General features: G+C 35.1%; 1 protein-coding gene across 1 annotated transcript in view; it reads right to left on the bottom strand.

The window, feature by feature from the left end:
• Nucleotides 1-1,021: 1,021 nt before the first annotated feature.
• The window catches only part of LOC116423625 (keratin-associated protein 4-8-like), a 35,735-nt gene continuing 19,529 nt past the window's right edge, over nt 1,022-17,227 (bottom strand). Inside the window, exons 3-5 of the mRNA XM_031968662.1 lie at nt 15,864-15,965; nt 15,610-15,770; nt 1,022-1,829 (exon numbers count right to left, since the gene is read on the bottom strand). Coding sequence (XP_031824522.1) covers nt 1,473-1,829; nt 15,610-15,770; nt 15,864-15,965 — 620 coding nt within the window. The 3' untranslated portion in view covers nt 1,022-1,472. The remainder of the gene's footprint in view (nt 1,830-15,609; nt 15,771-15,863; nt 15,966-17,227) is intronic.

The following is a 17,227-nucleotide window of genomic DNA, read 5'->3' as shown; positions in this document are numbered from 1 at the left end:
TAGTTATTTGAAAAAAAATGCTCTAAATCACTATTGATTAGAGAAATGCAAATTAAGATGACTCTGAGGTACCACTTTATATCTCCAAGATTGACTAAGATGACAAGTAGAGATAATGATAAATGTCAGAGGAATGTGGATAAACTGGGACACTAATACAATGTTGGTAGAGTTGTAAACTGATCTAAATATTTTGGAGAACAATTTGGAACAAAGCCCAAAGAGATTTCAAACTATGCATACCTGTTTATCTAGCAATGTCTCTACTGGGCCTATAACCCAAAGAGATCCTAAAAAGGGAAAAGAACCCACATGTGCAAAAATATAGCAGCCCTTTTTGTAGTGGCAAGAAACTGGAATGGTTGAATATATTATGGCCTATGAATATAATTGAATATTATTGTTTTATAAGAAACAATCAGCAGACTGATTTCAAAAAACTCTGGAGAGACTTACATGAACAGATACTAAGTCAAGTGAGTAGAACCAAAAGAACACTATACACAGACAACAAGATTATATGATGATAATCACATCACATTACATCAACTGTGATGGACTTGGCTCTTTTCAACAATGAGGTAGTTCAGGCCAATTCTTATAGAGTTGTGATTGAGAGAGCCATCTGCATCTAGAGAGGATTATGGGGACTGAATGTGGATCACAACATAGTATTTTTGCTTGTTTGCTTACATTTTATTTTCTTTCTCATTTTTTTCCATTTTTGATCTGAGTTTTCTTGTGCAGCATGATAATTGTGGCACTATGTTTAGAAGAATTGCACATGTTTAACCTATATTGGATTACTTGTTGTCTAGGGTAGGGAGGAGCAATGAGGGAGGAAGAAAAATTTGGAACATAAGATTTTGCAAGGATGAGTGTGGAAAACTACCTTTGCAATTATTTTGAAAAATAAAAAGCTATAGTAAAAATTCAATTCTGTAATTTTTAGAATTTCTCTAATATCAATAAAGAAGACAAAATTCATCAAATCACTGGATTCATTTAATTGCCAGGAAGTTTTATTTGGAATTGGACAAACACTAAGACAAAGAGAAATCGATGTGATGGGAAAACTAAGGAACCTCAGTTTTGCACCTCATATTGCAACCTCAGTATGACTATCTCAATGTGAGCTAAACAAATGGTTGATTTTGTTCTACTTAAAGAGCAAAACTTGGTGACAGAATGTTAGGAAGACAACAAGGGTGATGGAATTATGAAGAGTTTTATTTGATGGATTTAAATTACATAAAAACTTGATGTCCACTTAAGAGGATGAAGACAACAAAAAGATAATAGCTGAATGTTGAGTAGCTCACTTTAAAATGGGTCTCATGATTTAATTGATTATTGTTTGCTATGAACAACCTCTTCTTCTATTTGAGTAGAGGAAGAACAGATCTGGTGCCTGACTGAAAAAGCATGTAGATGGTGGGCATTTGCAGACAGTTGTGAGAGTTCAGTAGAGCTCAGCAGCAAGAGCCACAGCAGGCTGGGCAGCAGCAGTTGGTTCTACAGCAAGTTGTGTAGCAGCAGGGACGACAGCAGCAGGGACGACAACATGGCTGGCAGCAGCAGGGGCGGCAGCAGGGTTGGCAGCAGCTAGAAGTACAACAGCTGGGGAGGCAGCAACATGGCTGACAGCAGCTAGAAATGCAGCAGCAGGGGTGGCAACAAGGCTGGCAGCAGCAGCGGGAGCCACAACAGCCAGAGCCACAGCCTTGGCCACTGCAGGTGGAGCCACAACAGGAGCTGACCATGGTGTTGGTGAGTTGAGTTTCTGGGTTGGTTTGCAGGGGAGGGAGGTTCTTGTGTTTGGATGTCCCCTGATCTCAGAGACCTCTTTTATACCCACCTTCTCAGCAGATGCTGTTACCAATTACCATTTATTTCCTTATTTTTTTTAGATAAAACATGACTATCAAATTAGTGAGTACTTTTTTTTTTACATGAAATGTTTTTTACTTATAATTCTTTTCCAGTTATTATTTTCTAATGTATTTTTTATTGCTGAGTCACTGCTTATCTCATCTGCTTATTATTTCCACCTTAAAACATTTCATCATTATATGACAGTTCTAATTGGGAGGATGTTCCTTCTCTCAAGCCTAAATATGCCTCTCTTTAACATCTTCCCACTGTTCTTCTTTCTGACCTCAGGGACCAAGTAGAATGAACCAAGTACAGTTGTTCTGTTGAGGAAAATTTTTGTCAATGCATGGAGAATAGTTAGGGTACAAATGGTTCATGACAAAATGTTTTTATCCCATAACCAAGTAAATGGTCATGAGATTCAGAAGGAACAAGCACCTTTTCCTTACTTTAAAATAGAATTAAAATAATTAGTCTAGTATTTTATTTTGATGACAACATAAGGGAAGTGAAAGAGATAATTATCCGAAGTAGAATTATGGTGTTGAGATGTGGCAAAGTAAAACGAGCAATGTGTTCATTGTATTCATAAGAAACTCCCTCCATAGTGTTTGTTTCAGCTGTCTGCACAGAGGCAGTAGTTTTTGCTCAAAATGACCAGTTGTGATCCCAGGTTGGACTCCTGGATGAATTCTTTCGATGCATAGTTATTTCTGGTTTTGTAAGGAGAAATATTAGAAGCTTTAGGAGGGGATTGTTCTTAATTATATTTGATGATAACAGAAAAAATTTGCCTAAGAAGTTGGAACAAAGTTTTGTTTGGATCTATTTGAGCTTACTCAGAACTTATTGTGAATCATAGTCTTTGAAAATTCTTTGTATAATCAAATTAATTTCAATTGCTTTCTATTGATGTGGATTTCCATTAGATTTTGGAGATGGAAGAAAGCTTCCTCGGAATTTCTTTCTTATCGTACCTGCGGCTCTGACGAGAAGGGGATTTTCCACCCAAATTCTCATCCCTTCACTACCACTAGCCTTATCACTTTCACTTTAAAACTTATGGAACTAAATCTTTGAAAAAGGAAATATTTCACCTAGGATATGCCCCTGGGAAAGGGAAGAATTGTGGTAAATAATTCTCCATAATTTAATCACATTTGCCCCTCGAAGAGAGAAGAGGAGAGAAGGAAAGGGAAGGAAAGGTAAGTGAAGGAAAAGGAAAAGGGGATGGGAAGAGTGAAGAAGTTGAGAAAGGAAAGGAAGAAAAAAGAGAGTATAGTGTGAGAACAGAAGGTGAAGGAAGTGAAATGAATGGAGTAGAAAGGCAGATCAGGGAATGGAAGGGGAGAAAAGGGAATGGAATGTAAGGGAATATGGGGAGGGAAGGAAATGTATGTGAGAGAAGAAATATAGAGGAAAGAGAGGAGGAAAAAAATGGGAAGGAAAGGCAAATTAAGAAAAAGGAGAGGGAGCTGAAATAAAAAAAATGTATCTCCCTCCACTCTTTGTAGATGTGGAGGAATATGACTGTGGAACTGATCAAAATATTTCCTAATTATGATAAATTCTTTTTTTTTCTTTTTCTTCTTTATTTAAAAAGATGACCAATTAAGTATAGAAAGAGGTAAGAGTCCACTCATAAATGATGTTTCTCAGAAAGATATCAACACAAATTTGTAAAAGGTTAAGTTCTGGTAAGATTATAGATATGAGTCACTGCTGAACTCCCCCCTAAATCTCCACAAGCAACTTTTAATATTGGCTCAAAACAAATTCATATATGGCAGAACCCAGAAAAGGAGAGGAAGATAGACTTTTGCTGCCAAAGACAATTTTGAAGCTTGACAAAAAAGTCTACTCAATCCTGGTGAAAGTGGACTATGGTCCAGCATTGCTATTCCTGAACAAGCTAGCAATAGGCTACGAATAGTGGTGGCAGTGGTAGCTTCTGGGCTTCTTAGGCACAGAGGGGAAGAGTATCCAGGTAACATATCAAAAAGAGATGACAAAGGTCTATTTGCTAATGCCTACGACAAGACTGTATTTCCTCGCCCATCCTTGGATCTGGGTCACAGTTTTGGGCCTCAGTCTCATGGTAATGTGGAGCACTCGATATGCACAATGTGGTAAACCTTAACTTATGAACCAAGGGCACTGGGATCTTGGACTCAGTTGGGCCTAGAAAAAGTGCTTGTGGTAATTTACAAATCACAGCATAATGCATGAGAGCAGTAAATACAGTTTTCATACATCATACAATCTGAAAAGAACCAAAAAAAAAAAAACAAAGGAAAGAAAGATTTAGAGAATATAAGCTCCTATTGGGCATGTCACTTACTGGTTTAAAGAAAGTATTTTACTTGTAAAATAAAATTCATCCCAGAAAACATTTTGTTAAAATTTTTTTCTTTTCTTGGGTGTGCACTTCAAGCTGATAGTTGGAGTTGGATGTCAGTAGAAAAGGAAAGATATCATGGATGGATTAGAAAATTTGTGCATCATAGGCCTGGAGCACCAAACTATTGAATCCATGGGAAATGAGGGGGTCATCTTGGCAAATCCTTTGGAATCCTATGAGAAGATTGTCAGGGAAAGAAACTTGCAAGAAAAGAGAGTTGCTGAGATTTTCAAAAGCTACAACTTGAGAATTGCTCAAATGTCAGTACATGTGTCAAGTGAGATATCACTGGTAAGTTTGGGCAGAATAGTATTTATTGAATGATGTGAATACTGAGAATTCAAAAGTGATGGAGTAGAATGGAAGATGAAGCATTGATTAGAGATGAGTATATGGTCTGGAGATTCCCCACATAAAGGAAAGCCAAGTTTTCACCACCCCCACTGAAGCAGTATCCCTACACAGTAGGGAAACACAGTTTTACACTACAGGGGTAAATTGGTACTGAAAAAAAGAAGCTGGGAGCTACAATATGATTATCAAAGTCATTTTTAAGTGACTGGGCTATTTACCCAGGGACTGCCTGGGATGGCAGGCATGTACCAATGTATCCTAAAAAGATTCCACAAAATATGCATGGAATTATAAAAGTCAATCAAAGAGAGGAGGAGTATAATGCAATCATTCATACATTAATGTGGTTTGATTAATAACTAACTTGCTGCTGAAATTGGCTTGATTCCTAGGAGCCTGGAGGCAAGGTCAGTTCAAATAGTTAAATGTTCAGACACACGAAGGTCAAGATTAGTTATTTGAATAAGTTTCTAGATGCACACAAGTTTCTATTTGACACAGTACCCCTGATAATGGCTTTTACTCCTTGTTATTGCTTTCACCTCCTTAGCTATGGCCTTCACTCTCACCCCAATAGGGACCACATATCCCATTTGGGCAGCCCCTTTCAGGCTATCTCCAATGAGATCCACAGAGGGACATCTTACCGAGTTTTCCTGGAAGAGGGAAGGAAAAGCATGGCAGTTTTGCCATCAAGCATCAATAAACGAGAACCCCCGACCACGGTAAAAACAGCATGTTCATCAAGAGGTTCTTGATCAGAATTCTGGAATCCCTGGAAATGTTTGTGCTGCTCTTGGTGATATTTCCCCGACAGGCAGCTGGATTAGATAATAATATCAGGACTGAGAGGTGTCAGATGCATTTTTCCCTATCCTAGCTAGTAACTCTGCAAATAAAGCAGACTTTGTCATTGTTCATAGAAGACAAACCTTTTCTTTGATCTAATTTTGAAATAGTGTGAAATTGATGACTGTTTTAAGTATCATAGAAACTCATAGTTAGAATTTCTAAAGGAATTCTCAGTCTTGTAAATAAAATGTCATGATGCAATAAAATTATATTCAATAAATGAGGAAAGAAAAGAGAGACTTAAAACCATTTGAAATTAAATAATCTATTTCCAAAAAAGTGTGGTCAAGCAAAAAATCATAGAAACCATCAATAATTTTATCTAAAAGAATGACAGTAATGATACATATACCAAAACCTGAGAGTATGCAAACCCAAGTAGATTTTAGAGGAAATTTTATATATCTCAAAAGAGTTATATGAATAAATAGAGAAAAAGAGATCAACAAATTGAACAAGCAACTAAAAAGCTAGGCATGACCAAATAAAAAGTCCCAAATTAAATATCAAATTAGAAATCCTACAACTTAAAGAAATTAATAAAATTGAAACTGTAAAAACTGTTGAACTAATTAATAAAAAGAATTGTTTTATGGAAAACCAACAAAAGAATGAAAACTTGATAATTTGATTAGAAAAAAATACCAGCATCAAAAAAATGAAAAGAGTGAACTTACCACCAATGAAAAAAGGAATTAAAATCATAATTAGGAGCTATTTCATCCAACTGTATGTCAGAAAATCTAATAAAATAGAAAATTGATAATATTTATGAAATATAAATTATCAGATTAATACAAGATGAAATAAAGTTAAATAACCTATTTTAGAAAAAGAAACTGATGAACCATCAAAAACTCTCAAGAAAAAAATCTCCAGGCGAAGAATTTACAAGTGAGTAAATCTACCAAACATTTAAAAACAATTAATTCCATATTATGAAACTATTTGAAAATAGGTGAAGAGGAGTTCTCCCAATTCTTCTATGACACAAATAAATACCTAGGTGGTATTTTGGAGAGGAGCTAAGCTAGACAAAGAAATTTACAGACTAAACTCCCTAATGAATGAAGCAAACATTTTAAGTCAAATATAGCAAAGAGAGTACACCTTATCAGTTGATAATACATAATTATCAAGTGGGTTTATACCAGGAATGCAGGCTAGTTCAATATCAGAAAAATTATTGCCATTGATTGACCATATCAGTAAAAAATGATAGAAATCATTTGATAATCTGATAGATGCTGAAAACTTTGACAAAATTCAGCACCCATCCCTATTAAAAAGACTTGAGAGCATAGGAGTAAAGGAGTTTTCCTAGAATGAAAAGCAGTTATCATCTAAAAGTTACAGTAAGCATATTAGTACTGAGAGAAGCTGAAACATTCTCAATAAGATCAAAGGTGAAACAAGATTTCTTTAACACTACTATTAAATATTGTACTAGAAATGTTAGCTTTAGCAACAAGAAAAGAAAAAGAAATTAAAGAAATTAGAATTGTTAATGAGGAGATAAAATGCTCTTTGCATAGAATCATGATTTGCTTAGAGAGGCCAGGTTCATCCAAAAGCATACTTGAAATGATTAACAGCCTTATCAAAGTTGAGATATAATAAAGCTCATAATAATCATATATATATATATATATATATATATATATATATTATATATATAATAATTATTATTAACAAATGTCAGTAACAAGAGCTGGAAATAGAAAACCATTTAAAGTCTCTGAGACAAACAAAATGTTTGAATGTCTTCTAGACAAGACAAAACCTAGGAACTCTATGAAGAAAATTTCAAAACCTTCTCACACAAATAAAGGAGGTAACATGAAAAATATCAGTTCTTCATGAGTAGGCTGAACTAATATAATAAAATGACAATTTATCTATATTGCTCTACATTTCAATGCATGTGATCAAATGCCAAAAAATTATTTTGTAGAGCTAGAAAATAACAACAAATTCATCTGAAGAAAAATGTCAAGAATATCAAGTAAATAATGAAAAAATTTCAAAGATGGTGGCTTGGAAATACCAGACCAAATTGTATTATAAAGTAGCAGTCATCAAAACCATTTGGTATTAGCTAAGAAATAGAGTGGTGGATCATTGAATAAGTTAGATATAGGCTACCAATAATCAATGACTATGATAATCTAGTATTTGTGAAACACCAACACTCCAGCTTGAGGGATAAGAACTCATTATTTCCAAAATTACTGAGAAATTAGAAAATAATATGTCAGAAACTCAGTATAGATAGACCTACATCTCACAGCCCCTACCAAAATAAGGTCCAAATAGGTACAGGATTTGGGCAAAAGGTGTTACTAGTAGTAGGAGAGCAAGGATCGTTTACTCATCATATCTTTGGAGAAGGGAGAAATTTATAATCAAAGAAGAACTATCTCATGAGTGTGAGAAAATCTCAGAAGTACAAAATGACAGTTTTGATTACATTAAATTAAAAGTTTGCACAAAGCAATCCAACACAAAGAAGATTAAAAGGATATACAAAAGTTAGAAAAATTTACAACCAGTGTTTGAGAAAGGCATATTTCAACAATGTGTAGAGATCTGTGCCAAAGTAATAAGAATAAAGTCATTTCCTAATTGATAAATGGTCAACTGAACAGACAATGTTCAAAGGATGAAATTAAACCATCCATAGACATACAAAAGAGATGGCCTAAATCACTATTGGATAGAGAAATGCCCATTAAAATGACTTCTGGTACTACCTCACACCTTAGATTGGCTAAGATGACAGGAAAGGAAATGAAAATGTTGAGGGATTGTAGGAAAACTGAAAACTAATGCATTGTTGGTGGAACTGTGAAATTACCTAACCATACTGAGAGCAACTTGGAACTAAGGCCAAAGGACTATAAAACTGTGATACATTGAAACCAGCAGTGTACTACTGGTCTGTATTTCAAGGAAATCAGTAAGGAGAAAGGATCCACATGTGTATAAATGTTTATATCAGTTCTTTCTGTGGTGGCAAAAATTGGAAAGTGAGTAGGTGCCAATCAATTGGGGAATGACTGAATAAGTTATGGTACATACATGAAAATAATGGATTATTGTTATATAAAATGATGAAAACTGATTTCAAGCTCTGGAAAGATTTACAGGAACTGATGCTGAGAGAAACAAGTGGAGCCAGGAATACAGTATATACAGTAAAAGCAAGATTGTGTGAGGATCAACTATGAAAGACTGGAATCTTCTCAGAGATCTCGTTATAAGGGAATCCCATTAAACTTGGGAGAGGAAAAGTATCTGCATCAGAGAGAAAACTATGGAGAATGAAATAAATCAATGCATGCTATTTTCATTTTTCCCTTTTTCTTTGAATTTTTTCTCTCATGTTTTTCCCCTTTAGTTATGATTTTCTCTCCCAAAATGATTCATAAATAAAAGTCTATTAAAATCAATGTACATATACAATAAAATAAAAAGAAAAGAAAAGTAAAAGAAAACTACTCGGCCCCCAAAAATCTTGATCAAATATGTATTTGTTCAGATTTCATAGATGCAGGATTTCTGATAAGCCAACTTTCCTTCATATCTCAGTGCAAAGGATCATTGTCAATCATCATAGTCATTTTTATGAAAGATTTTATTTACAAAGCATGTGATGGTAATTTTGCAACATTTACCTCAAAACCTTTTCCTCCAAATTTTCCCTCCTTCCTCCCACCCTCTGTCTAGCTGGCATATCCAATACATGCTAAATATGCTGAAATATATGTTAAATTTAATATATATATATATATATATATATATATATATAAAGTTATGCAGCTGCACAAGAAAAATCAGATCAGAAACAAGAAAGAAAACTGAGAAAGAAAACACAATGCAAGCAAATAACAACAGAGAAAATGAGAATGCTTATTGTGTCCACTCTGTTCCACGGTTCTCGCTCTGAGTGTAGATGGTCCTCATCACTGAACAAGTGGCACTGGTTTGAATCATCTCAATGTTGAAGAGAGCCACATCCATCAGAATTGATGATCGTATAGTCTTGTTTGCCATGTATAATGATCTCCTGGTTCTGTTCATTTCACTTAGCATCAATTCTTGTAGGGTGTCTTCAAGCCTCTCTGAAATCATCCTGCAGGTCATTTTTTACAGAACAATAGTATTGTTCATATACCCTATATTTATTCATCCATTCTCCAACTGATGGGCATCCACTCTGTTTCCAGTTACTTGACTACAAAGAGAGTTGCCACAAACATTTTTTGCACATGTGGGTCCTTTTCCTCTTTTAAGATCTCTTGCAGGATGATCCCAGTAGAAACACTGCTGGATCAAAGGGTATGCACAGTTTGATAACTTTTGAGTATATTCAAACTGCTCTCAGAATGGTTGGATCGTTACAGTTCCTCCAGCAATGTATTGTGTCCCAGTTTTTCCATATCCCACCAACATTTGTTCATTATCTTTTCTTATCATCTCTAGCCAACTGACAGGTGATAGTTGTAGAGGCAGAAACTCTGAAAAGGTGTATTGAATCTGAGACAGCAGGCATTTAAGGCTACTACCTGTTTGATGAGATAATGGTTCTATATACATTATTTAGATGAAATGGTGATGTGATGGCTCTCCTCACCATTGGTGCTTGCTGAATGTGGTGGGAAGGTAATCGTAAGAAGGATTGGAGGGCTGAGGGAGAGAGGTTTAGGAGGAGAGATTTCAGGCTCTGACCCAGAGTCCAGGATTCATCTTTGGTAAGTCACGTGGCAGCTTGCCTGCCTCCTTCACTTCTCCCCTAAGACGGAGGACTTTGATCCTGACTCTGCCTGATCCTGAGGCCTCCAGAGAGCTAGCCTGGATATTATATGCAGTATGTCAGAGTTGTCTTAATTTGCATTTCTCTGATCAATAGTGATTTGGAGCACCTTTTCATGTGGCTACAATAGTTTCAATTTTCATCTGAAAATTGTCTGTTCATATGCTTTGACTATTTATCAATTGGTGAATGGCTTGAACTATTATCAATTTGAGTCAATTCTCTATATATTTTAGAAATGAGATCTTTATCAGATCCTTTGACTGTAAAAAGGTTTTCCCAGCTTATTTCTTCCCTTCTAATCTTGTCTCGTAGTTTTATTTGTACAAAACTTTTCAACTTAATATAATCAAAAGTATCTCTTTTATGATCAATAATGATCTCTCGCTTTTCTTGGTCACAAATTTCTACCTCCTCCAAAATCTGAGAAGTAAACTATCCTATATTCTTCTAATTTGATGATAATGTCATTCTTTATATCTAGATCATGAATCCATTTTGACCTTATCTTGGTAGTCGTGATTAGGTGTGGGTCTATGCCTACTTTCTGCCATACAAGTTTCCAATTTTCCCAGCAGTTTTTGTCAAATAGGGAATTCTTATCCCAAAAGGTGGGGCCTTTGGATTTGTCAAATACTAGATTGCTGTAGTCATTGACTATTTTGTTTTGTGAACCTAACTTATTCCACTGGCCAACTCTTCTATTTCTTAGTCAGTACCAAATGGTTTTGCTTGACTGCTGCTTTATAATAAAGTTTTTAGAACTGGTATAGCTAAGCCATCTTCATTTGCCTTTCTCTTCATTAGATCCTTTGAAATTTTTGACCTTTTGTTTTCCAGATGAATTTTGTTGTTATTTTTTCTAGGTCAGTAAAAAGCTTCTTAGGAATTTTATTAGTATAGCATTAAATAAAACAGATTAGTTTAGGAGAATTGTCATCTTTATTATATTCACTGACCTATCCACAAGCATTTGATAGTTCTCGAATTGTTTAGATCTGAATTTATTTGTGTGGAAGGTGTTTTGTTGTTCTGCTCATATAGTTCCTGACTTTCCTTGCATATAGATTCCAAATATTTATACTATCGACGTTATTTTAAATGGAATTACTTTTGTATCTCTTGCTGTTGGATTTTTGTTAGTGATGTGTAAGAATGCTGATTATTTATGTGGATTTATTTTATATATGGCAACTTTGCTGAATTTGTGGATTGCTTCTAATAGATTGTTAATCGATTTCTAGGGTTCCTAAGAATACCATGATATCACTGCAAAGGTTTCATTTCCTTATTACCTAACTCTAATTCTTTAATCTCTTTTTCTTCTCTTATTGCCAAAGCTAGTATTTCTAATACAGCATTGAATGGTATTGTAGTAGAGCAACCTTGTTTCACCCTGAGGTTATGGGAATGGTTCAGTTTATCCCATTACAGATGATGCTTACTGATGATTTTAAATAGATGCTACTGACTATTTTAAGGAAAAGTTCATTTATTCCTATGTTCTCTAGTGGTTTTTTTTTTTTAGGAATGGTGTTAGATTTTTCAAATGCATTTTTGCATTATTGAGATAATCACATTTTTTTAATTTTGTTATTGATATAATCAATTATGCTAATAGTTTCCTAATATTGAACCAACCCTCATTCTGGCATAAATCCTACTCTGTTATGGTGTATTATCCTGTAAAGGAAGATTTCTGTAATCTTTCACAATATTTTTATTAAGATTTTTGCATCAATATTCATTAGTGAGATTGGTCTTAATTTTCTCTCTGTTTTTGTCTACTCTGGTCAGGTATCAATACTATGTCTGTGTCATAAAAGGAACTTGGTAGAGTCCTTCATTCCTATTTTTTGAAATAGTTAATATAGTGTTGGAGTTAATTGTTTTTAAATGGTTGGTAGAGTTCACATGTGGTCCTGGGGATTTTGTTTTCTTAGAGTTGATTGATACCTTGATCTATTTCTTTTCTAAATGGGACTATTTGTGTAATTTATTTCCTCTTCTTAATCTGGGCAATTTATATTTTTGTAGGTATTCCTCCATTTCACTTAGGTTGTCAAGTTTGGTACATAAAGTTGGGCAAAGTACCTTTGATAATTGCTAGTTTCATCCATTGGTGGATACTTCCCTTTTCATTTTTGAGACTAACAATTTGATTTTCCTCTTTCCTTTTCTGATCCAATTAACTAAAAGCTTTATAAATTTTTGTTGTTTTTTTTTTCATAAACCAACTTCTAGTTTTATTAATTCAATAGTTTTTTTAGTTTCAATTTTATTGATCTCTTCCTTTATTTTTGGAATTTCAAGTTTGATATTTGATTGGGAGTTTAATTTGTTCTTTTTCTAGTTTTTTTAGTTGCAAGCTAATTTATTGAGCTTCTCTTTCTCTATTTTATGCAAGTAAGCATCTAGAGGTGTAGAATTTCCTCTTATTGCAGCTTTGGCTGCATCCCACAAATTTTGGTATGGCGTGGCATTATTGTCATTCTCTTGATGAAATTATTGATTGGTTTATGATTTGTTCTTTCACCCACTCATTTTTTAGGATGAGATTGTAGTTTCCACTTTCTTTTGGTCTATTTTCCTGACCTTTTATTGAAAGTAATTTTTAGTGCATCATGATTTGAAAAAAATGCATTTACTATTTCTGCCTTTCTGCATTTAATTTTGAGGTCTTCATGTCCTAATATATGGTTATTTTTTTGTAGAGATTCCATGAACTGTACTCCTTTCTGTCTCCATTCAATTTTTCTGAAGATCTATCACATCTAGCTTTTCTAGTATTCTATTTACCTCTTTAACTTTTTTCTCACTTATTTTGTGGTTTAGATTTATCTGGTTCTGAGAAGCAAGGTTGATGTTCCCATTATTATACTTTTGCTGTCTATTTCTTCTGAACTCTCTTAAGTTCACCTTAGGAATTTAGATGCTACACCTCTTAAGCATATATATTTAGTATTGATATTGCTTCATTATCGGGTATTTTAGCAAGATATAGTTTCCTTCCTTATCTCTTTTAATTAGAACAATTTTGCTTTTGCTTGAGCTGAGATCAGGATAGCAATCCCTGCTATTTTACTTCAGCTGAAGACAATAGATTCTGTTCAACCTTTATCTTTACTCTATAAGTATTGCTCTGCTTTAAATGTGTTTCTTGTCAACAACATATTGTAGGATTCTGGCTTTTAATCCAGTCTGCTATCTGCTGTTTTATGGAGAGTTCACCCATTCACGTTTATACAGTTAAAAGTACTAATTTGTATTTCCTGCATCTTATTAACCCCAAATGATATTTTCTTTTCCCTTTCCTCTTTCCTAGTATTTTACTTATGAGCACTACTTCACTCAAGCAGTCCTACCCTTTATAGAGATCCTTTTTTCTTATACCTTTCTCCTATTATTTCTGTTTTTCCTTCTATTTAGCATGCCCTTCCCTTCTCCTCTTCCTCCTACTTTCTATAAAGTGAGATGTTTCTTGGTGAAACCAAATATATCTAATATTCTTCTTTGAGCAAATTTGATGAGAGTAAGATTCACAATATTCCTCACCTCCTTTCTTTCCCTCAATTATACTGTTTTTGCGCTCTTCCTGGATGAATTACCCTCATTTTACCTCCATTTTCCCTTTTTTTTCTGGTACAATCTCCTTTCCATCTCTAGTTTCTTTTTCTATTATAAAGTAATATAGATTATAATGTACTTTCTTTATACCCATATAAGAGAAATACAGTTCTCAAGAGTTTTTTTTCTTTACCTTTTTATGGTTCTTTTGATTTTTATTTGGAGATCAAATTTGTTGTTTAGCTCGAGTCTTTTTCATCAAAATAATGAATCCACCAGTTTTTGTTGAATGTCCATCTCTTCTTTGAAAGAAATGCTCAGTTTAACAGGGTAATTTTATTCTTGGCTGCATTCCAAGTTCCTTTGTCTTTGTGGGTTCTGCTGGTCAGAGCTGATTCAGATGTGGATTAGCTAATTGTCTGAGGGTTGTAGGAGAAGGTCAGAAAGGAATATATGTCATTCTGCCTATCTTGGTTTGCCCTCAAGGCTTTTAGTCTTAGTAGTAGCATATACACTTTAACTTACTACTTACACATAAACCACTTGGCACAGAAAGTGAACTTGTCTAGTGTTAAAAAATATATGCATTAATATTGCACATCTCACATATAGATCTTGCTAGGAGTTCACTTGTCTTATTTATGGAAAGGTGATTCACTCAGAAGAGCAGACAACATCCTTAACAACATTTGATGACAAGAATGGAAGAAATTGTCAATGAAGCCAACTTGGAATGTCTTGAGAATTTTATTCCTTGATTCTCCATATTCTGTTGACCATATAGAGCTACACTCTTTTCATTGTTCATAAGTGAACCTTAATAATCTATTTTTTCTGTCATTTCCATATCAGAATACTGTCTTTCTGAATGATCTTTCTCCTCCTTGATAGTACCAAGGAGGTTCAAATAGATATTACCTAGCTTATCTATGAGGTGACACAAAGACATGACAAAATGATCCATGGAAGACTGCAAGTCACACACTAAATGGCTACTTCACTGTCATAAGAAAGCGTGTTTAGGATAGTTTTGTGTGGGAATGAGTTCAGCAAAAGAAAAAAAGTTGAAAATTTCTTGATTTGTACAAAAATACTTTGTAAATGAAGAGCGTATGAGCATCTTCTAAGCTTGGAGAATATTCTATTGGGGATGGGTTAAATCTGAAGGCAAATTGAAGAGGACATATAAATTCTGTGATTTTGCTGAATTCTTAGCATTGCAAAGAAGATAAAGAGAGAAAGAGGTTATCAAGGCAGTGAATTTATTTAATTGCCAGAAAGTTTTATTTGAAATTAAAGTGAACATAAGACAAAGAGAAATCATGATGGAAAATTGAGAAAGAATCATCTGCACTTATTATTAATTTCAATGTGAAAAAACCTATGGTTGACTTTGTTGTTCTTAAAGAGCAAAATCTGGTGATGGAAAGTCAAGAAGAAAGACAAAGAGGGTGTATGGAAATCTCATGCATGTTTTATTCTTTGATGGATTCAATTAAATAAAAATTGGTGTTTCTATAAGAGGTACTGAAGGAACAAAAATGATATTGATAGTTGAGTTGTTGGTGATCACTTAAATGGATTGTGGACAAACTCATATCTGTTGTTGTTTAATCAATGTCTTTCTCTACTTAGCAGAGGAAGTAAAAGATGTTCTGCCTGACTGAGAGCATGTAGATGGTGGGCTATTTGCAACAGATGTGAGAGTTCAGAGAGTAGCAGCAAGAGCACAGAGGTTGGCGGCAGAGTTGGTTTGCAAAAGTTGTGTAGCAGGGACGGAGGCAGCAGGGCGGCAGCAGGGTTGGCAGGCTAGAAGTAGCAGCTGGGGGCAAGGGCTGGGCAGGGCGGCAACAGGGTTGGGCAGCAAAGTACAGCAGCTGGGCCGGCAGCATAGGCTGGCAGCAGCTGGAATGCAGCAGCAGGGCGGCAGAGCTTGCGCAGCTGGGGCGGCAACAGGGCTGGCAGCAAGGGGCGGCAAGGGTTGCAGGCATGAAGTACAGCAGCTGGGGCGGCAGCAGCATGGCTGGCAGCAGCTGAAATGGCAGCAGGGCGGCAGCAGGGCTGGCAGCAGCAATGGAGCCCAAAGCCAGAGCTTTGGCACTGCGGTGGAGCACAACAGGAGCTTGACCATGGTGTTGATGGATTGAGGTGCCGGGTTGATCGGCAAGTGAGTGAGGTTCTTGAGTTTGTGCCTCTGATCTCAGAGACCTCTTTTATACCCAATTTCTCAGCAGTTGCTGGTGCCAGGTCCTATTTATTTCCTTATTTTTTTAACGAAGAGGACGTGATAATCAAATTAGTCAGTGCAATTTTTACTTGAATTAGTTTTTAGTTATAATTACTTTTCCTGTTTTTATTTTCCAATGCATTTTTATTGCTTAGTCCGTCTTGTCTCTTGTCTCTTTATTATGGATTTAAAGCAACCATCATTATGTAGACAGCTCCATTAAAGAATTTCCTTCGTTAAATGTGCCTCTCTTTTCATCTTCCCACTGCTCCTCCTTCTGGCCTCTAGGGCCAACTAGAATCAAGCGAGTTCCTGGTCTCAACATGTCAGGGTTTCACCATGGAGCCCTTTCATGATACACAGTGCCATTCTCTTTCTACTGTCTCTTGTAATTAATTTTGTCCTATGATATAGCCAGAACAGCACTTGACGTTGAGGAAAATTTCTTGTCAATCCATGGATATGAAACTTCCAGTTAGGGTAAATGGTTCATGACCATGCTTTGTCCTATAAACCAAAAAAATGGTCATGAGATTCAGAAGGTACAAGCAGCATTTCTTCTTTTCAAATAGACTTTGAAATAATTAGTTCTAGTTATTGTTTCATAACAACATAAGGTCAGTGAGAGTAATAATTGTCCAATTACAATATAGTGTTAGGATGTGCCAAATTAAATGAGCAATATGGTTGTATTCATAACTAAGTCCCCTATGTATTTGTTTCAGGTATCCACAGAGGCCACAGTAGATTTTGTTGTGTTCTCCTGGTGGGTCCTTTAGATGCATGGTTATATCTGGTTTTGCAAGGCAAAATATTATAGTTTGAGATGATTGTTCTTACTTCATTTGATGATAACACAAAGAAATTTATCTGAGAAACTATAGAGAGTCTGTTATTCTCCTGTTGACAGTAAAAAGAACATGTGATTCATTTCTCCTCCTTTCATGACATCTGTGGTGGTTGGATGATCATGGTATGTCAATGATTCAAGCATCTTTCGATGGGGTTTATCATTCTAATTATCTGATAATCATAATACTCTAGAGTTAAAACTTCAAGAATATCTTTTCAGCTTTGAAAGGCCAAGTTCACAGTCAGGGTGCTATTTAATGCAGGGTATTCTAGAGATTTAGAA

The sequence above is a fragment of the Sarcophilus harrisii genome, chromosome 4 (genome assembly GCF_902635505.1).
Source record: "Sarcophilus harrisii chromosome 4, mSarHar1.11, whole genome shotgun sequence".
Classification (NCBI taxonomy): Eukaryota; Metazoa; Chordata; class Mammalia; order Dasyuromorphia; family Dasyuridae; genus Sarcophilus; species Sarcophilus harrisii.
Note: the sequence above shows the minus strand (reverse complement) of the source record. Positions and strands in the feature narration are given on the sequence as shown.